Here is a 21,903-nt window from a genome sequence, read left to right as displayed (position 1 = left end):
GCCGACTGAACAGGAAATTACCATGAACTAACCTTCCCAACAATTGCCTTGTGAGCGGAGGTGAGAGCTGCATTTACATGCAACAATCATCCCCACTGTATGTGAAGGAGCCATCACTACTGCGATCTCTCATCCCCACACAGATTCATTGTTTCTGGGCTGCAGAGAGCTGTGTACACAGAACTATCTGCTGCCCAGAAATTATGCTTCCACCCAATAAACAAGGTCGTTCATCAGGTGATCGGCGCCACCTTTACCCAGGGCAATTATGGGGAAGGAGCGTTCCTAGGAGCACTCCTTCCTGATAATTGCCCCAATCATTTGCCCGTGTCAAGGGGCCTTTAGAATTCTACTATAATCACACAGGGTTCATCTTGTTTCTTCTATCTACTACAATGACTATGTTCCTGTGAATTTACAGACGTAGAGGGAGGGTTTTCAGAAAAATTTAGTGCCATGAGCAGACACTATGTTCCCTGGGAAAGGGTATGCAAATTAGCTATCCTCCAAAAAGAAAAAATGTAAGTCTATGTTCAACTCATTAAAAAAATCTTAAAACACAACTTGGGATTTAAAGGGGTTTTCTTAGACAATAGGGGCATATCGCTAGGGTATGCCCCCATTGTCTGATAGGTGCGGGTCTCATCTACACTGAGAACAGAGGCCTGAAAGTTGTGGAGGACACACTGCGCATGCGCAGCCGCCCTCCATTCATTTATATGGGGCCGCCGAAAATACCCGAGTGCTGGCTGTGCGCTCCCATTCAGTACTATGGGGAGAGCGCTTGGTGGCAGCCGGACCCGGCGTCCTCCTACCGCTCGGTGTAGGATATGTAGGACCTCTGGGACTTGCACCAATGAGACAATGGAGGCATATCACTAGGATATGCCCCCATTGTCTTAGATGGGAATACCCCTTTAAGTCAAACCAGAGATTGCTTCAAGAGGAAGAAAGCCCCTCATTTGTACCGCGCAGGGTACTAGCTGGCTGGATGAGAAGCTGTTAACGTAGCTCTATGCTGACAAGGAACAAGAAATCCAAAACAGCTGTCTACACACGGGTGTCTCTTCCTCTTGTTTGACTCTGGTTTGGCTATAATCACTAGTCATGTTTCAAGTCTTTTTAATGGGTCAGACACTGACTCACAGAATAGCTACCTCCAATAGGTGGCACTAGAGAGACAGATTTTCCTTCTGGAGGACAGCTGCTAATTTGCACACACTATAAGTTCAAAACTGGTAGAGAATAAGAGGTTTAATTACGGGGACGGGGACGGGGAGAACTGCACCTGGGCCCATCCACCACATAAGAAGACACTTGTATTAGAAATGGCACACTACCTGCTGCAATGATTAGGGATCTGTCGGTCGGATTTCCCTTTAAATGGGCGTGATCATCTTTAAAATATCTGGGTATCCGCCTAACCCCCACATTGGCTGATCTTTACACAGAAAATTACCTCCCCCCTGCTCCGCAAGATACGAACTGATCTTGATAAGTGGCATACAGGTACGTTTTCCTGGTTCGGGAGAATTTCGATCTTTAAAATGAACATCCTCCCTAGGATACTCTATTTCTTTCAAACGCTCCCTATACACATTCCCAGACTTTTCTTTCATACACTGTTAAAAATGCTCACACGGTTCATATGGGCGGGGAAAGCCCCAAGGATTGCCCGCTCCCTAAACACAGTGGAGGTCTGGGACTACCGAACTTCGTGGCCTATCACAAATCCTCACACCTAATGCGCATCATTGACTGGTGCCGGCATAGTTCGCATAAACAGTGGGTTCAAACTGAACAATCCTTTATCCCCACTCCGTTGGTGGCGACACCGTGGTTGGGCACACATGTCCCCTTACAAGCACGTCTCCATCCAACCATTGGCCCGACTCTTCGCACCTTTTCCTCCACTGCGTATAGTGCGGACATTTCACCCTCGCCCTCGCCGTTGTACCCAATCTTGGGAAACCCGCAATTTACACCTGGGCTTGAACAGGGTAATTTCAGGACTTTACTATCTAACAATGTCTTCCGGGCACATCACTTTATCATGACGGACTCATGGACGATTCCACACTTGGACTCCAATATACCTGTCTTGACTGACTGGCAGGCCCTACAACTACGACATTTCCTCTCTACGCTACCACAGGCGTCTTTATACGGTAGAGGTAAAACAGACTTTGAGAAACAATGCGATCAAAGGGGTATCCTCCGACACACACTCTCCAGCATGTACGGTTTCCTGAATTCTCCTTCGGGTCCCCCCTTCCCCCTCCAAATATATGATACAATGGGAACAAGACCTGGGAGTGACGTTTACGGCCAAGCAGAAAGACAGGATTTATTCGTGCACACATAAGACCTCTATAGCTAGTAACATACAGGAAGCAGGGTTTAAACTACTCTCTAGATGGTACCGTGTACCCACCAGGCTGAATGCCATATTCCCTACAGTGTCTCCACTATGCTGGCGCTGTGGTGAAACAAGGGGGACCTTGTTACATATCTTTTGGGAATGTCAGGCACTAACACAATTTTGGGATAAAGTGTGGCAGGTTACGTCCAAATTCACCACGGTTGACCTCCCGAAATCACCAACATTCTTCCTGCTCCACCAGTGCGACCTATCCATGGCGACTTGTAAAAAATCTGTGATACGACATTTGATTTGGTCAACGCTGCTCGGGCATGTATCCCTTGCCTTTGGAGGCAGACGACTGTGCCTACGATGTCTCTGTGGCTTGGTAAAATTCAGGAAATAATGAGGATGGAGGATCTAACCGCTTCGCTAATGAACACTGAAAATAAGTTTCTTAAGACATGGAAAGGCTGGATGACATTTCAAACTACCCACGACTATAAACTTCTTCCCGCTGCATAGGATATGAGGCTCTTGTGTATCTCTCTTGGCCCTTCCTTCCTTTTCTGCTCTTTCTGGGCTTTTATCTTTCTATTTCTGTCGTCGTCGTCGTCGTCCCCCCGCTCCCCCCTCCCCCCCTTCCCCTCCCCTTGCCTCCCTTCCCCACTTAACCTGGTCTTTCCTTCCCCCCTGCGAACTACCTGAAGTTTCTTGTTTACTGGACTGCACCTTTACCGAAGGAATACCCTGATATCGCCCGGCATATGCTGGTATTGTATATTTGCCATTCAATTTTCCTTGGTGCTTTTCTGTTACATATTTTATGTTTACTTTTATAGCACTTTATGTGTTTTCTATTGTATCACTCATGTCTTATGGAGGTAATTCTCTTGGGCCGCGTCCCGAGGTGTCCTCCCCTCGTGATACCTTAATTTTAAATGAAAATTAATAAAAAGAGAATTTACAAAAAAAAAAAAAGAAATGGCACATGGTAGGTGGGGGCCATGTTACAGATTTTGGTTTGGAGCTCAAGAGAACAAAACATTTAGATGTATATTTGACTGTACTGTATTTAATTACTGTATGACAAGGTAATTGTTCATTTTATTTCAGACATGTTGGTTATGCCCCAAGCAGCTTTCTGGCAAGGCAGAGTGAAGACAGCCTGCTGACCTATGAGTAAGTGCACCTTGAACCTCATAAAGATGTTAGGCCAGGCTCACAGCACCATTTACCGGTAGTTTTCTGTTCTTCTGATCCATCAGATTTTTTTAGCATCAGTTATGCTTATTTTGTATCCATTTTAGCCATTTCCATCTGAGATACTATACTTTTGAAGGGGGAAAAATAATGGATCTTAGATGGAAATGGCCAAGGGTACTTTCACACTAGCGTTTTCTTTTCCGGTATTGAGTTCCGTCCTAGGAGCCCAATACCGGAAAAAAACTGATCAGTTTTATCCTAATGCATTCTGAATGGAGAGCAATCCATTCAGTATGCATCAGGATGTCTTCAGTTCAGTCACTGTACGGTTTTTGGACAGAGAAAATACCGCAGCATGCTGTGGTATTTTCTCCATCCAAAATTCCGGAACACTTGCCGGAATGCCGGATCCGGCATTATTTTCCATTGAAATGCATTAATGCCGGATCCGGCCCTAAGTGTTCCGGAAAAACGGATCCGGTTTTACGGTCTGCGCATGCTCAGACCTTTAAAAATGTGAAAAAAAAATACTGGATCCTTTTTTTCCGGATGACAACCGGAGAGACAGATACAGTATTGCAATACATTTGTGAGACGGATCCGCAACTGGATCCGTCTACAAATGGTATCCGTTTGCAGACAGAACTGCCTGCCGGGAATCCAGCGACGCAAGTGTGAAAGTACCCTTAAATGGATGCAAAATAAACAGATGTTCAAAATAAAGGATCCTTTTTTTTTTTTTTCTGATTGATCACAAGAATGGAAAATGAAACGATGATGTGAACCTAGCCTTACAATCACAGTATGGAATTTGTAGTCGTTGGGTTTTTATCATGCCCACTGCCAGACAGCGGGTTATATCCATCTCCTCATTGAAATAAAATAAATTATTGGGCAAGCAGAGCGTGCATGTCCATGGCAGGGTGTGGAGAGATAGTATTTGGTGGAATGCTCAGTATAAGGCTACATGCACATGACCGTATGTGTTTTGCGGTCTGCAAATTGCGGATCCGCAAAAAAAAACGGATGACATCCGTATGCCATCCGTTTTTTTTTTTTGCGGATCCATTGTAACAATGCCTAAAACGGACAAGAACAGGACATGTAATGCCCTACGCTCGGTTATTTGTAACTGGGCTATCATTTCCGTCTGTATGGCTGCGCAATAGTTCTGCTTGCCTAAAGAAGAAAATTAATATATGGAGGTACATGTAGCTTATCTTCACTTGCCAAATGTCAAAATCTAACATTTCTGATGATGTATTATTTGGACTACTTTTCTATAAAAGATCCTCTGTATGTATCAAAGATTCATTCTAAACCACAAACTGAGGGGCCAAGCATACAATGATTAGCTTGACCAATTACTCCCAAAGTGAAATGGCAAAATGTACTGATCCCCTAGGGGACAAAGGGGGTAAAACTTAACATTTAATAAATATATATAAAAGTAAGAAGCGCTAGCCAGGGTGAGACCCTCAAAAACAAACAAACAATAAGACAGCCCGGGTTGGCCTGGACAGACAAACACTGAATGGTAACAGTATAAGATGGTATATAAAAGGAACGCTCTCACCCATCAGAAGCTGTAGAAGTTGATTATCGAGTCACTTTCAATAAGGCGGGCTTCCATGCAGTGGACTGAGATACCATTCAGAGATGGTGCCAACGATTGACCTCGGCGTGGATAGGAGTTGGGAGCAGAAAGTCCCTAAATCACCCTGACAAGGGGCAGGGACTAAATCGCCCTACCTATCTATACGAGGTACTTGCCCCGCAAGGGGCGACCCCGTCCGGATACCTTTCCCTAATCCCGGGCGGTATCCCTAGTACACCCTACTGGAGGTAAACTCCCGATGTGTCTTGTTTCGTTCCAAATGAACTCATCAGGGGAGATGTACATAAATGATGGCAAGCAAAAGGAAAGGCTTGCATTAGAGAGAGGGGTAAATATAAACACAAAGTTTGGCAGTGGTTGGAGCTTACATAAAAAAGGGAAAAGAGAAACTCCTAAAAGGGGGCCAGGCCAGTGGGACCAAGGCCAGCCAAAAAAACACAAGTAGCCTGTACGCAGGCACACCAGTGAGTGAAGCCTGCTTGAGTCCAGGTGCGACCCAGTGTATAGTATCAAAATAAACGGCTGTCAGCAAGGAGTGCCTACCTTTATTACAGGACTCTTCCACGTGTGAAGTATTAGCTCGTGACCCCTCAGAGTGGAACTTAAAGCAATTTTGGACGAGGCCAGGTCGTCACAAATCATCACTGATGACGAGTATAGATTCTTGCTACCTGCTTATCCCCGCATGGCAACGTTTTATTGTCTCCCCAAGCTACACAAGGGGACGCATCCACTTAAAGGGCGACCCATTGTGTCGGGGGTGGGGAACCTCTGTCAAAATGTGGGGATTTATGTTGACCAAGTTTTGGCCCCTTATGTGACTGCACTTCCCTCCTATACCCATGACACTATGGATCTGTTAAAACAGCTGGAAGGGATCCATATTGAGGAGGGCAGTTTGTTAGCAAGTATTGACGTTGAGGCGCTATATTCCAGCATTCCCCACTCCCTAGGTATTAAAGCAGTGGAACATTTTTTGAGTACCCACGGATGTCAGTACCGCGCCCACAGTCTATTTGTCCTCTCCCTACATGAATTCACGCTGACACGAAATGTGTTTTCCTTTAATGGCAGGGTCTACCACCAGCTCAGGGGCACAGCGATGGGGAGTTCTTTTGCCCCATCATATGCTAAATTGTTCCTGGGCTGGTGGGAAGAGACCCTGGTCTTCACATAGGAACGGTCCGCATCTATGGACCAAGTGGGACTGTGGGCACAGTATATTGACGACATCTTCATCATATGGAATGGTAGTGAGGTTTCATTCTGTTCCTTGGTGGAGATGCTTAATGACAACAACATTGGGTTACGTTTCACCTGTGAGGCAGACAGTAAACGGTTGCCTTTCCTTGATGTTCTTATCTCTAAAACAAATGGTGGTGAGCTTGATACGTCTGTATATAGAAAACCTACATCCACTAATACCTTGCTTAGGTGGGAGAGTAGTCATCCTCTCCCGCTTAAGAGAGGGATTCCCAAGGGGCAATACCTCCGTCTTAGGAGGAATTGCTCCACTAAACGCAAGTTTATCAGGCAGGCTGATGACCTACCAGTTAGGTTTTGCCAGCGAGGGTACCCAGATAGGGTTTTGAGGGGAGCCTTTAGGTCAGCACTACAGGAAAATAGAACTAGTCTCCTAACTCCCAAATCCCATCAGGTACAGACCCCGAGGCTAATCCGCCTAATCACTACATACGATAGGGCGGCATGTGATATTCGAGAAGTCATTCGAAAAAACTGGGGTACTCTTCTGATGGACCCTGACCTGAGAGAGGTTGTGGGCGAGTATCCACACCTTACCTATCGTCGTGGTCGCAGCCTCTGCGACAGATTGGTTTCTAGTGAATTTATACCCCCTTCCCATTCTGGCTCTTCGTGGTTAAGAGCAAATGTCAAGGGGTGTTACAGGTGCAGCGGCTGCATCGCTTGCACCCACTTGCAGACCGGGAAAATGTACCGCAGTAACATCACGGGTAAAGAATATTCCATCCATCACTACAACAACTGCCGAACTCGCGGGGTGATATATATACTGACTTGTGAATGTGGCAGGGAATATGTGGGTAAGACCATCCACGAGTTCCGCAGAAGAATTGGTGAACACTTAAATGACATTTCCAAGGCCAAAGACACACCAGTGGCCAATCATATTCACAGTCACCATAATGGCAAAGCTCGTGTATCAGTTATGGGCATAGACCGAGTCTCTTCCCCACGGCATGGGGGGGACTGGGACCGTGCTATTCTCCAACGTGAGACTCGTTGGATTTATTATCTTAAAACCATGGCCCCATTGGGTTTGAATGAGCAGCTTAACTTTAGCTGCTTCATTTGAAAAATATGTCTTTACCATGAATTCTACTTTCTTTATCCTCCCTTTATTTCTCTCTTGGTCCTCTGATTCAACATCCAGCCAGTTCCTGCATAGTCAAGGCCGGTGGCTCATTGGCTAGCCATCTTAAGCTTTGTATTAACAGTTCTGTTGTAGTTACCAGAGGCTCTGATTACTATGAGTCTCCATTGCAACCTTTGATGCCCGGCTCAATAGCCTGAGGCATCTAGGCTGCTATGCATACAGCCCGCCTCCTGATTGTATACGTAACCGCCCCTGCTATGGGACGCCTATGCTGGGGCACGTCGTCCTGCGCCGCTGCGTTCCACGGCCGGCTGGGTCCCATCACGTGACCTTGGCGACGTGATCTGCGGCATCTCTATGCGCTGTGTTCCTTGCCGGTGGGGCGCGTCGCCGCGGTGCGCCGCTCCTCTTTCTTGCGTTTTACCGGTCGTGTGACTTCCTCCACCTGGCACCACATGACCGGAAGTAGGGCGGTCCGGGAATATCAGCGCGCTGTTTTCTGCATTTAAAAAGCGCTGACAGGTAGGCACTCCTTGCTGACAGCCGTTTATTTTGATACTATACACTGGGTCGCACCTGGACTCAAGCAGGCTTCACCCACTGGTGTGCCTGCGTACAGGCTACTTGTGGTTTTTTGGGTGGCCTTGGTCCCACTGGCCTGGCCCCCCTTTAGGAGTTTCTCTTTTCCCTTTTTTATGTAAGCTCCAACCACTGCCAAACTTTGTGTTTATATTTACCCCTCTCTCTAATTAAAGTCTTTCCTTTTGCTTGCCATCATTTATGTACATCTCCCCTGATGAGTTCATGTGGAACGAAACGTGACACGTCATGCGTTTACCTCCAGTAGGGTGTACTAGGGATACCGCCCGGGATTAGGGAAAGGTAACCGGACGGGGTCGCCCCTTGCGGGGCAAGTACCTCGTATAGATAGGTAGGGCGATTTAGTCCCTGCCCCTTGTCAGGGTGATTTAGGGACTTTCTGCTCCCGACTCCTATCCACGCATAGGTCAATCGTTGGCACCATCTCTGAATGGTATCTCAGTCCACTGCATGGAAGCCCGCCTTATTGAAAGTGACTCGATAATCAACTTCTACAGCTTCTGATGGGTGAGAGCGTTCCTTTTATATACCATCTTATACTGTTACCATTCAGTGTTTGTTTGTCCAGGACCACCCGGGCTGTCTTATTGTTTACTTTTATATATATATGTATTAAATGTTAAGTTTTACACCCTTTGTCCCCTAGGGGATCAGTACATTTAAAGATTAATTCTACAATTATTTCCGCTTTTTCACACCAATAATTGGATCAACTCTCAAGAAAGGACGGTGGTTCACTGCCGCTCCTTTCAGTTCCTGTAACCTTTTTCTACATAACTGAAACTTTCTGTTGATAAATGAGGAACATACACTAAAAGTCATTCCTGTACTCATAGCTTAAAGGGATTGTCTAATTTGGAAAACTCATTTTTAAATATCCTATTAAGGCAGTCAGTGGGGTTTCTTATATTTAACCTCAATTAAAGGCCATGTCCGCAATCATTTTCTAAAATTCTTTCAGTGCATCTAAAATTTTCAAAAATGAAAACCTTTATTTAGTGTCTGCAGCTCCTATGCATCTCTGTGTAGTCTGACCCCACAGTCCTACTTCCTTCCACTGTTACTTATGCACTTGGTAGGTTAACATGTATATTTGATGTCTTTAGGTGGTACAACAGGAACATTAGCAGAAACCAGGCTGAAAAGCTTCTCATTGATAAGGTTGGTATCTATACCTGAATTGTCTATAGATAAATGTGAATTTAGGGGGGGAGCTGTTCTTCACAAGGTCATTATTCCCTAGAGCAGAGCTTCTCAATGTTTAGGGTACGACCACACAGCGCAGTCTTGAGCCGTTCGGGGCGTGGGCGTGTTTCGGTCAAGTACCACGTGACCAATTGTGCCACAGCTGCCTCTTACTTAACTAATGAAGACCGCACTGTATAGCCAGTGTGCATTGTTAATGGCCAAATGGCACGTTCAATACCGCGCTGCCATGCAGACGGGCTATACAGTGCAGTCTTCATTAATTAAGTAAGGGGATGGGCGTGGCCGAGCCAGCATGGAGTGAGGAAGCAGGATTGCAGTGCTCCTACAAAATCCTGTGAAATATCCTTTATACACCTGGCATAATCGGGGTTTCTTGAGCTCATTATTCATATGTTGGATCCCTTCATACTTGGGAACACTCTGCCCGGTGCTGGATTACTGAGTTTTGGCTGTGGCGCTGTGGATGCCGACGGATTGAGGGAGAGGAGCGGAGGGACGCAAACTGAGGAGAGTGTGGAGTGAGGTCGGGGCACGATCCGCCGCAAGGTACACAGCACAGGTACGGCTTGCTGAAAGTTGCTAACAACTTACCTTGGACTGCTGCCGATACCTGCTGGAGTCTTGAGCCCGGCGACCGAGGCGGGAAGAAGCCGCGCGGTGGGCGCCATCTTGCCGTTAAGTGTATGTGCAGCGGCGCTCCTCTCTGCCCCAGCAAACGGAGTGGATCTGCGAAACGCTCTGTATCTCCCTACTTCCCCTATTATCCTGAAGTCCTGCAGTGGTAATCCTCTTGGGAGCCCTTATGTATGAAAGCTGCAGAGTTCACCGCAGTTTATATGAAAGTTTAGTGGTGGTGCTGGTGTACTTATCCCCCTCCCCCCTGAGGAATGTAAAGATATCTGGCAGTTTACTTGGCTGTGTGGCAGGACTTGCTGAATTTAACAAAGCCTTATCTTGTTTTGCTGCATGAGTGACAAACCCCAGCAGATCTTTAAAGTGTCTGTGGACTATTTCTATGGGCCGCAAAACTTCTTCTGTGGCTCCATCATCTGTTAAACGATTCATGGACGCCATGAGTCAAACTGAACAGGAAAGTGAGGGGTCTCCTGTCCCTGGTCCTCTGCTGAAGCCTCTCAAATTATGAAAGCTATAGCTGCCTGTCAAGCTGCTCTTACATCAAAGATAGACCATTTACAGTGTGACCTTAGCTGTTTGCGACACGATTTTGACAAAATACGTGAAAGAACATCTGCAGTGGAGCAAAGAGTGAGTGATGTGGAAGATGCATCCAGAGCAGCTGGAAATGACACCAGGCAGCTGCTGCAACAGGTACAGATGCTGCAAGCCAGGGCGGAGGACGCTGAGAACCGCAATCGACGTAACAACGTCCGTATCCTGGGCTTACCGGAGCGAGCAGAAGGGTCTACCCCAGAAATTTTTGCGGAACAGCTCATAAAAGAAGTGTTACATCCCATCTCACTTTCCAGTTGCTTTGTTATAGAAAGGGCACATCGGATTCCAACCAGGCCCTTACCGCCGGGATCCCCTGCTAGACCTTTCATCATGAAGATCCTGAACTACAGGGACAGAGACGCTATTTTGCTAGCTGCTCTACAGAAGGGGAATGTCAGCTATGAGAATGTCCGTTTGTCCTTTTACCCGGACTTTACCGCAGAGGTCCAGAAGAAAAGGAAGCAGTTTACTGAAGTCCGAGCGCGGCTAAGGGACAAAAATGTGAAATATGCCATGATCTACCCTTCTCGCTTGAGGGTGCAAGATGGTGACTTTGACTATTGATCAGATGTTTATCCCCATATTGGTATGCTGGGTGGCAACACCCTGTATCACTATGCACTGTTGTGGGTAGACGTATACACTGCGTGCAGAATTATTAGGCAAATGAGTATTTTGACCACTTCATCCTCTTTATGCATGTTGTCTTACTCCAAGCTGTATAGGCTCGAAAGCCTACTACCAATTAAGCATATTAGGTGATGTGCATCTCAGTAATGAGAAGGGGTGTGGTCTAATGACATCAACACCCTATATTAGGTGTGCATAATTATTAGGCAACTTCCTTTCCTTTGGCAAAATGGGTCAAAAGAAGGACTTGACAGGCTCAGAAAAGTCAAAAATAGTGAGATATCTTGCAGAGGGATGCAGCACTCTTAAAATTGCAAAGCTTCTGAAGCGTGATCATCGAACAATCAAGCGTTTCATTCAAAATAGTCAACAGGGTCGCAAGAAGCGTGTGGAAAAACCAAGGCGCAAAATAACTGCCCATGAACTGAGAAAAGTCAAGCGTGCAGCTGCCAAGATGCCACTTGCCACCAGTTTGGCCATATTTCAGAGCTGCAACATCACTGGAGTGCCCAAAAGCACAAGGTGTGCAATACTCAGAGATATGGCCAAGGTAAGAAAGGCTGAAAGACGACCACCACTGAACAAGACACAAGCTGAAACGTCAAGACTGGGCCAAGAAATATCTCAAGACTGATTTTTCTAAGGTTTTATGGACTGATGAAATGAGAGTGAGTCTTGATGGGCCAGATGGATGGGCCCGTGGCTGGATTGGTAAAGGGCAGAGAGCTCCAGTCCGACTCAGACGCCAGCAAGGTGGAGGTGGAGTACTGGTTTGGGCTGGTATCATCAAAGATGAGCTTGTGGGGCCTTTTCGGGTTGAGGATGGAGTCAAGCTCAACTCCCAGTCCTACTGCCAGTTTCTGGAAGACACCTTCTTCAAGCAGTGGTACAGGAAGAAGTCTGCATCCTTCAAGAAAAACATGATTTTCATGCAGGACAATGCTCCATCACACACGTCCAAGTACTCCACAGCGTGGCTGGCAAGAAAGGGTATAAAAGAAGAAAATCTAATGACATGGCCTCCTTGTTCACCTGATCTGAACCCCATTGAGAACCTGTGGTCCATCATCAAATGTGAGATTTACAAGGAGGGAAAACAGTACACCTCTCTGAACAGTGTCTGGGAGGCTGTGGTTGCTGCTGCACGCAATGTTGATGGTGAACAGATCAAAACACTGACAGAATCCATGGATGGCAGGCTTTTGAGTGTCCTTGCAAAGAAAGGTGGCTATATTGGTCACTGATTTGTTTTTGTTTTGTTTTTGAATGTCAGAAATGTATATTTGTGAATGTTGAGATGTTATATTGGTTTCACTGGTAAAAATAAATAATTGAAATGGGTATATATTTGTTTTTTGTTAAGTTGCCTAATAATTATGCACAGTAATAGTCACCTGCACACACAGATATCCCCCTAAAATAGCTAAAACTAAAAACAAACTAAAAACAACTTCCAAAAATATTCAGCTTTGATATTAATGAGTTTTTTGGGTTCATTGAGAACATGGTTGTTGTTCAATAATAAAATTAATCCTCAAAAATACAACTTGCCTAATAATTCTGCACTCCCTGTATACTTGCTTCCTATCACCAACGTACTTATATGGTATATATGTTCTTATGAGTTAGGGTAGGTTACTGTACCCAGGAGTTGCTAGTTTGGGGTGTCAGGCTCAACCATGTTAGGAAGGTTTGGGCAGGGTGGGTTAGGGAGGTTGGAAATGGGTGGGTTGGAGAGGGTTTCTCTGTTGAGGGGTTCTTTGATGTGGATTGTATGTGTGCGTGAATGTGCCTTCATTGGTCGGCGATTATGGAGATGTTATCTTTGGAAGAATAAATGGCGGTAATTAAGCTACTTTCGTGGAATGTTCGGGGTCTGAATGATAAGATTAAACGGTCTTTAGTGTTCAAATATCTGAAGAGGTATAACCCTGACATAATGTTATTGCAAGAACCGCACCTGCAGGGCCAGAAAGTACTAGCTTTGCGGCGCCCATGGATAGGCCCCACATATCATGCGGTTTACTCAAATCACGCTAGAGACGTGTCTATTTTAATTGCTAAAAGTCTTCCGTTTCAAATACTGTCTGTACAGCTGGACCCTTATGGTAGGTATGTGATTTTACATGCTTGTGTCAGAGGCCTGCAGTACCTATTTGTGGGATTATATATTCCTCCGCCATTCTGCAGAGAGGTCCTAGACTTAATTACAGCTAAAATAGCAGGATTTCCAGCAATGCCTTATATTATTATGGGTGACTATAATGCCACTTTAGATCCTATACGGGACAGAAGGGTTCCCCAGGCCTCACACAACAATGTCCTATCACATTGGGCTAATACTTATGATTTAGTAGAGACGTGGCGCTATTTCCACCCCACAGATGCACAATTCTCTTGCTATTCAGCTTCTACTGGCTCACTCTCTCGTATAGATATGGCCTTTGTCAGCAGAGATTTATCCCCCTATATCAAGTCCAGTGATTATTTACCGAGAGGAGTTTCAGACCATGCCCCCCTCCTTCTGATACTGTCACAGCCGCTGGCTTCGACTGATAAGCAGTGGCGGTTAAACCCTATGTGGCTCGAGGTATTACCTGTGGTGAGCGAGAGTCTAGATGCAATGGGGAATTACTGGGCAGAAAATGAAGGGTCTACGAATTCCCTGGTAGAATGGGATGCTTTCAAGTCAGTAATGAGGGGGGCATTGATTGCTGCTATTGCAACTCATAGAAAGGAACTGAATATCAAACGGATAAAACTAGAGACGGAACTAGCTGATAAGGAGAGGTTATATATACTAGATCCGTGCCCTGAGAAACAGACTCTGTGGCTTGAGGCGCAGCGTAGGTTTACTTTGCATTTAACTGAATATACTAAGAAGAAACTTTTAAATCAGAGGCAAACTATTTTTTCAGATGGTGATAAGTGTGGCAGGGCCTTGGCGTACTTGACTAGATCTGAGACTCAACAAACGGTGGTGGCGGGAATTCTGAATGATCAGGGGCTCTTATTGAGAGATGTCTGCCGACAGTTTGCCTCCTATTAAGAGACATTGTATGCCCCCAAGATCACGTGTACTTCGGAGGAAATTGTCAATTTCTTAGCAGGTATTAATATCCCTTCTTTGGACAGAGATGACAGGGGAGCCCTGGAGGCAGACATATCTGACCTGGAGATTGAAACGGCCATTAGTTCCTTAGCAACCAAGAAAACCCCGGGACCCGATGGATTTCCTGCTGAATGGTATAAGCGATTTTCTAAAGACCTGGTTAGTAGATTTGGGAAGCTGTTGAGTTATGCACTGGAAAGTGGTTCGTTGCCACCGTCCTTTCTGGAGGCAACGATAGTAGTGATTCACAAGTCGGGGAAGCCATCTGACCAGTGTAGCTCTTATCGACCTATCTCACTTCTGAATCTTGACGTCAAAATCTTTGCGAAGGTACTGGCGTTAAGATTGCGGGGGGTAATTCTCTCCTTGGTTGGGGTAGATCAATCGGGTTTTATGCCAGGGAAAACCACAGATATTAATTTAAGGCGATTGTTCACTTATCTTCAGGTCAAACATGATAACAGAGGTATGAGGGCTCTTGCATCCTTAGACAATGAAAAAGCATTTGATTCAGTAGAATGGGAGTTTATGTCGGCAGTGCTGACTCAAATGGGCTTTCCGGAGAATTTTTTGTGCTGGTTACAAATGCTTTATAGATCCCCTTCGGCGAGAGTCAGGGTGAATGGGTACACATCGGACTCCTTCCCCTTGGGTAGAGGCACTAGACAGGGCTGCCCTCTCTCCCCCCTGTTATTTGCATTAATCATGGAACCTTTGTCGATACTCATATCCTCTAACTCAGGTATAGAAGGTTGGGAAATAGCTGGAATATCAGAAAAGCTTTCATTATATGCTGATGACATGCTGGTTTACCTAGCAGATTCAGGGAAATCCTTGGATACCCTTTTAGGTGTTGTTGATCAATTTGGGGGTTTCTCGGGTCTCCGTGTGAACTGGGCTAAGTCTAGTCTGTGTCTGGTTGATGATGTTGACCCAGCTCGCATTTCGGTGAACAATAAGCTTGAGATTGTGGAGCAATTTACATATTTGGGGATTGTTGTTCATAGAGATGTGGCAAAATTTTATGATTTGAATGTTGCTCCTACAATGCAATCCATTACTCGAAAGCTAGAGGCTTGGGAAAACCTTCCTTTAACTCTGGTTGGGCGTATCAATGTGGTAAAAATGATTCTTCTCCCAAAATTGCTATACTTATATAGGGCTGCCCCAGTGTTACTCCCCAAGAGACATTTTGCTACTTTGGATAGGATAATCGCTCCCTTTCTATGGAATAAGTCTTCTCCCAGAATAGCGAGATCCACCCTCCAGGCGTCTTACCTGCGGGGGGGTCTTGCCTTGCCAAACCTGTACATGTACTATGTAGCGGTGCAGCTGAGCTATGTGGCGTGGTGGGTACGGGCTGACTCAGGTAACCCGGCGGTAGTGTTGGAGGCAGCTTTATTGGGGTCCTATGAGGCACTTACGAACTTGGTGTCACGGATGTATGTGAGCAACAATAGAAATACACGGTACAGAGCTACTGACTGGACCCAGAAATAGGGAGGATAAAGGGTGACCCCTGTCCGACCCTCAACGCTCTCCCTATTCTGCTAAAGCACATCCCCGGATCCAAATGGCGGAACGAGGCATGCCCACGTGCCTAAGACTAATGACCCCTGTAACCCCTACAATAGTGGAAGGGGCACGGCCACCAGTGCCCTACTCAGTATATGGAGGGAACCGTGGCCACCTCAGATCCAGTCAGAAAATAAACAGGAACACAACAATGTCTGCACACTTAGCTGGAGGTGTTGCAGCCGCAGAGAAGACGGATCCAAGGACAGGCTGGCAATATCCGGAGTGCTAGCTGCAGCAGAACACAGGTCCAGTGAACTGATAGCTACAAGTGAAGAAACTAAAGCAAGAGCTACAACTGAAGTGAGAACTATAATCCACATCCTATCATAGGAGGAGGGGGTATATAAAGAGAGGGAAATCAAACACATGAAAAACAGCTGTGGTGAAAGAAACCAAAAGTAAACAGAGTAGTGAGAACTCCTCCCAGCTCTAGTAGTGACATCATCACAGGGGTGGAGAAACAGAGCTGTGAGAACGTCCCAAAGCTCTGGTAGTGACAGTACCCCCCCCTCTACGGGCGGACTCCGGACACCCAGGACCCACCTTCTCAGGATGAGCCCTATGAAATGCCCTGATGAGGCGAGTGGCTTTAATGTCCGACACCGGAACCCACATCCTCTCCTCAGGACCATAACCCTTCCAATGAACGAGGTACTGAAGAGAACCGCGGACCATGCGAGAGTCCACAATTCTGGAAACCTCAAACTCCAGATTGCCATCAACCAAAATCGGAGGAGGAGGCAAAGAGGAGGGTACCGTGGGCTAGACATATGGTTTTAAGAGAGATCTGTGAAATACATTATGTATCTTCCAAACCCGTGGAAGATCAAGACGGAAGGCAACAGGATTGATGACTGACAAGATTTTATAAGGCCCAATAAACTTGGGACCCAATTTCCAGGAGGGAACCTTCAACTTAATGTTTCTAGTAGACAACCACACCAGATCACCCACATTCAGGTCCGGACCAGACACACGTCTCTTATCAGCCACACGCCTATACCTCTCACTCATCTTTTTAAGATTACTCTGAATCTTTTGCCAAATGGTAGACAAAGACGAGGAAAATCTCTCCTCCTCAGGTAAACCAGAAAGAGCCCCTCCCGAGAATGTCCCAAACTGCGGATGGAACCCATATGCACCAAAGAATGGTGACTTATCAGAAGATTCCTGACGACGGTTGTTCAGAGCAAACTCAGCAAGAGGGAGAAATGAACACCAATCCTCCTGGTTCTCTGCCACAAAACAGCGCAAATATGTCTCCAGATTCTGATTGAGGCGCTCAGTCTGACCATTCGACTGCGGATGAAAAGCAGAAGAGAAGGACAGCCGAACCCCCAGGCGAGAACAGAAAGCCTTCCAGAACCTGGACACAAACTGCGTGCCTCTATCGGAAACAATATCAGAGGGAATGCCGTGCAATTTAACAATATGGTCGACAAAAGCTTGCGCCAACGTTTTAGCATTGGGTAAACCAGGGAAAGGTACGAAATGAGCCATCTTGCTAAAACGGTCCACCACCACCAGGATCACCGACTTCCCCGAGGAACGAGGAAGATCCGTGATAAAGTCCATGGACAGGTGTGTCCAAGGACGTGAAGGAATGGGTAACGGGAGAAGGGAACCTGAAGGCCGTGAACGAGGGACCTTAGCGCGAGGTGTTGCAGCCGCAGAGAAGACGGATCCAAGGACAGGCTGGCAATATCCGGAGTGCTAGCTGCATCAGAACACAGGTCCAGTGAACTGATAGCTACAAGTGAAGAAACTAAAGCAAGAGCTACAACTGAAGTGAGAACTATAATCCACATCCTATCATAGGAGGAGGGGGTATATAAAGAGAGGGAAATCAAACACATGAAAAACAGCTGTGGTGAAAGAAACCAAAAGTAAACAGAGTAGTGAGAACTCCTCCCAGCTCTAGTAGTGACATCATCACAGGGGTGGAGAAACAGAGCTGTGAGAACGTCCCAAAGCTCTGGTAGTGACACTTGGCATATAGGAGGGGGGCTAGGTCTACAGTACACTACACCCAATCGATGGCTGCTGCAGTACAGATGTGGGTCAAATGGGGTCAGAAATGTAACCCTGATGAGAATGATATTACTTGGTCGCCATATTTGCCTTTGTGGAGAAACAGAGTGCTTCCGGAGCTGTTCTCATTACTGGAGTTAGAATTTTGGCCTCAGAGGGGGGTGCGCTACCTTACCCAACTATATGATAAAGGCCTATTTAGAACCTTTAATAGTTTGAAACAGGAATTTAATTTGCCCCAGCGTTGTTTGTATAGATATCTTCAACTCAGGCATGCCTGTCAGGCTCAGTTTGGTAGAGAACCTTTAAAACTGGAGTGTGGTACAGTTGAGGCAGCGATGAGGAGGGTTCCGTTGGTCAAACCAGTGTCGACCCTGTATGCGTCGTTGATGGCGTTGCAGGACTCCCCCCTGGACAGGGCATTTGTTAGGTGGAAAAGGGACATTGAAGGTTTGGAAGATGTTCATGTTAAAGAATCTAGCTGTACATGGAGATCTACAGTGGTAAGTGCTAGGGATCAGTTGATTCAAGTTAAATGGCTTCATAGAATTTATTATACTCCTGTGAGACTATTTAAAATGGGTAAATTGCCGAATCCTCATTGCACAAGATGTGGACATGAAAACGGTTGTCTTATACACATGGTTTGGCAGTGTCCGATTATTCATGGCTTCTGGGAAGAAATCCATAAATATCTTAATGACAAACTAGGCTTTCCTAACGTCTGTACTGAGCTCACTAGTCTTTTGGGAGTAACCAACGAGATTGTTCCAACCAAATTTGGCAGGAAGCTGTATAGAATACTCTTATACTATGCTAGGAAAACTATCCTTCTCAACTGGAAACCTCCTAAGAATCCTACTGTGCAACAATGGGTACATCTAGTTAATGCTGATCTTGAATTATACAAGTTTGTGTATGAGAGAAGAGGGACCCCTGATCGCTTCATGAAGATATGGGACCCCTGGATTGGAGCCCAGACTCTAGTACCATAGATGACTGAAAGACTGTTCTGACCAATGAAGGCGTGTGTGAATGTGTGTGCGTGTGTGCAGTACTTTGAATCTTCCTTAGGATTGATATCTTGGGTACTGTTCATCCTGAAAGTGATATCTTTTTCTTCTGTCCCGAACTTGGGTCATGAGGAACTGTTATGATTGATCCCATGTATTTGATTTGTACTGGACTCAATTGATGATTGTCTGTATTTGATGTGTTCGTTATGCTTTTTGCTAAATTAATAAATAAAAAGATACTATTAAAAAAAAAATTAAGTAAGGGGCAGCTGAGGCGTAATTGGCCACGTGGTACTCAACCGCAACACGGCCACGCACCAAACTGCTCTCGACCACGCAGTGAGGTCGTACCCTAATAAGCCAAGTACCCCCTACTCAAATTACATCCAAGAACTTTGATGCTATGATCATACACACTGTTTTACACACAAAGGTCATTTCACACACCTTAATCCTTTAAGGTTGGCAAGGATTTATTTTTTTTATTCCCCCCCCACTCAACAATGCCTCTGAAGAGACCTATACCTACCTGCTCGCCACTACTTCATTCCAGCTCCGTGGCTCTTTGGCTGTCTTCACTGGACTTCTAGTCTGCTCCTGTCAACTACTGCACAGATGGGGTCAATCATGCGGCTGCAGCCAATGACTGTCCTCTGTCGTCACATTTTCCCAAGTGGCATGTCACTGCTGAGTCACCACTATCCACTCATAAAAGACTATTCACACTGTATTTGCAGTGTTCCTTCTGTTATAGGAACAGAAAAACTAAAATAACGGCAGTGACAGATCTGTCACATGATGGACGCCTATCGCACCAACAGGCCACATTGACTATCATTACATCTTTCAGGCGTCTATCATGGTGCTAGTTAGTTTACCAGGAGAATTTATTAATTTATTAGATTTTTTTCAAAATCTGCAATGGGGGCTCCTAGGGGAGCCTCTAATGCAAATGTGAACCAAGCCTTAAAGGGGTTGTCTCACTTCAGCAAGTGGCATTTATTATGTAGAGAAAGTTAGTATAAGGCACTTACTAATGTATTGTGATTGTCCATATTGCTGCCTTTGCTGGCTGGATTCATTTTTCCATCACGTTATACACTGATTGTATCCATAGTTACGCCCACCCTGCAATCCATCAGCGGTGAAAAAAGTGCCAGCCTCTATGGTGGCTGGGACTTTGGGGGCACACATAGGCTGGTGTTTTTTTCTATAGTGTGTAAGCACGGCCACTGCTGATGGATTGCAGGGTGGTCAAAACCATGGAAACGAGCAGTGTATAATGTGATGGAAAAATGAATCAAGCCAGCAAAGGAAGCAATATGGACAATCACAATACATTAGTAAGGCTACTTTCACACTAGCGTTAGTTTGTAAGCAGGCTGTTCCAGCTCAAAATCTGTAGTGTTGATTATTTATCCTAAATTACAAATCAAACTCTGCTACATCTTTTCATCTGGAGCGGATAGTGCAAATCCCATTGCAAGCTAACGGGAAGTGAAATTATTTGGCCTCCTTTATACTTGTCATTTTAAATGCAAATTTAGATTTTCTTTGGTGTTCAATCAGATCTTTTGTAGAAGTATTTGGCACAGTCTGAGTGATACATCCGGGGAATAATTACTAATCTGACTAGAGATGCATTTTAACGGCAGTATTTTTAGCATGCATTTTAATGGAAATAACGTATCTTTATTGTAGGGACAGTTATCCGCCCATAGAGTCTAGTACTGTAGATATAAGTGGGATTTGTATTAATATGCAGACATTTTTCTCATTGTGGCTTTTTTTTTCTTATCCAAATAGGGCAAAGAAGGAGCTTTCATGGTTCGGGATTCAAGAGAGCCAGGGAAGTACAGTGTATCCATCTTCACCAAATCCTTAGGGTAATTGCTAAGCTTATAAAACTCTAACCAGAGAAAAGGTTTGGCTGGTGTCACACATAGGTTTTCTTCTGGTATTTGCAGTTTCCAGTTTTTGAAGTTTTTTTTGTTTTTAGTTTTTTTGCTGGCATCTTTTGCTGCGCTTTTTAGGCAAAAAAATTAGCTTTTTTTTACCCTTGAGGTGTGTTTTTTGGGTTAAAGCAAGCTCTGGGTCTGGCGTTTTTTGCCCTTATTGCTTAGCATTTTTCTCCCATAGACCTCAATTGGGCTTTTTTGCTTCTTCAAACGCATGTGCAATGTATGTTGGTGTTATGGTGTGTTTGAATAGCGTTTTTTAACAATGCTTTTTCCCCCATACAGCTCTATAGAGGAAGTGACATTACAGGGGGTACAATACATACTATCCTATTTTTAAAAAAAATGGATACAAAGAACACCATTAAAAATGTTAGGGCTCATGCAGATGACCGTATGTATTTTACGGTCTTCAAAAAACGGATCCGCAAAAAATACAGATGATCTCCATGTGCATTCCGTATTTTGCGGAACAGAACAGCTGGCCGCTAATAGAAAAGTACTATCCTTGTCCGTAATGCGGACAATAATAGGACATGTTCTATTTTTTTGCGGAACAGAAATACAGACATACGGAAATGGAATGCACACGGAGTAACTTCCGTTTTTTTGCGAACCCATTGAAATGAATGGTTCCGCATATGGTCCGCAAAAAAAAACGGAAACGGGCACGGAAAGAAAATACATTCATGTGCATGATCCCTTAGGTTTTAAAACACATGATATAGGCAAAATAGCCTCAAAAATGCATAAATAAAACACTCTAAAAAATGTTGCTCAAGTCAGGCATGTTTTAGGCTTTCTTTTGCTCCCAAAAAATCAGGACCAAAATAGTGTATAAAAGACGCCGTAAGAGGTGTTTCATAGTATATATTTCTTTCAAAAACACATAATTTTTTCGTTGCCGTTATTTGGGACCACAAAATGCCATTGCAGGATGTTAGATGTTGGCCAATAGGAAAGTATAAAATTCAGTACACACACTGCATTTTTA

At 45.1% G+C, this 21,903-nt stretch overlaps 1 protein-coding gene across 2 annotated transcripts in view; it reads left to right on the top strand.

The window, feature by feature from the left end:
- The window catches only part of ITK (IL2 inducible T cell kinase), a 139,948-nt gene that overhangs the window by 56,345 nt on the left and 61,700 nt on the right, over positions 1–21,903 (top strand). For both annotated transcript variants that reach the window (XM_040439984.1, XM_040439993.1), the window contains exons 7-9: positions 3,479–3,544; positions 9,249–9,303; positions 20,758–20,837. In XM_040439984.1, coding sequence (XP_040295918.1) covers positions 3,479–3,544; positions 9,249–9,303; positions 20,758–20,837 — 201 coding nt within the window. The remainder of the gene's footprint in view (positions 1–3,478; positions 3,545–9,248; positions 9,304–20,757; positions 20,838–21,903) is intronic.

Source organism: Bufo bufo, chromosome 1 (genome assembly GCF_905171765.1).
Source record: "Bufo bufo chromosome 1, aBufBuf1.1, whole genome shotgun sequence".
NCBI classification, from domain to species: domain Eukaryota; kingdom Metazoa; phylum Chordata; class Amphibia; order Anura; family Bufonidae; genus Bufo; species Bufo bufo.
The sequence above is the reverse complement of the archived record's forward strand: the minus strand, read 5'-3'. Positions and strand labels throughout refer to the sequence as shown.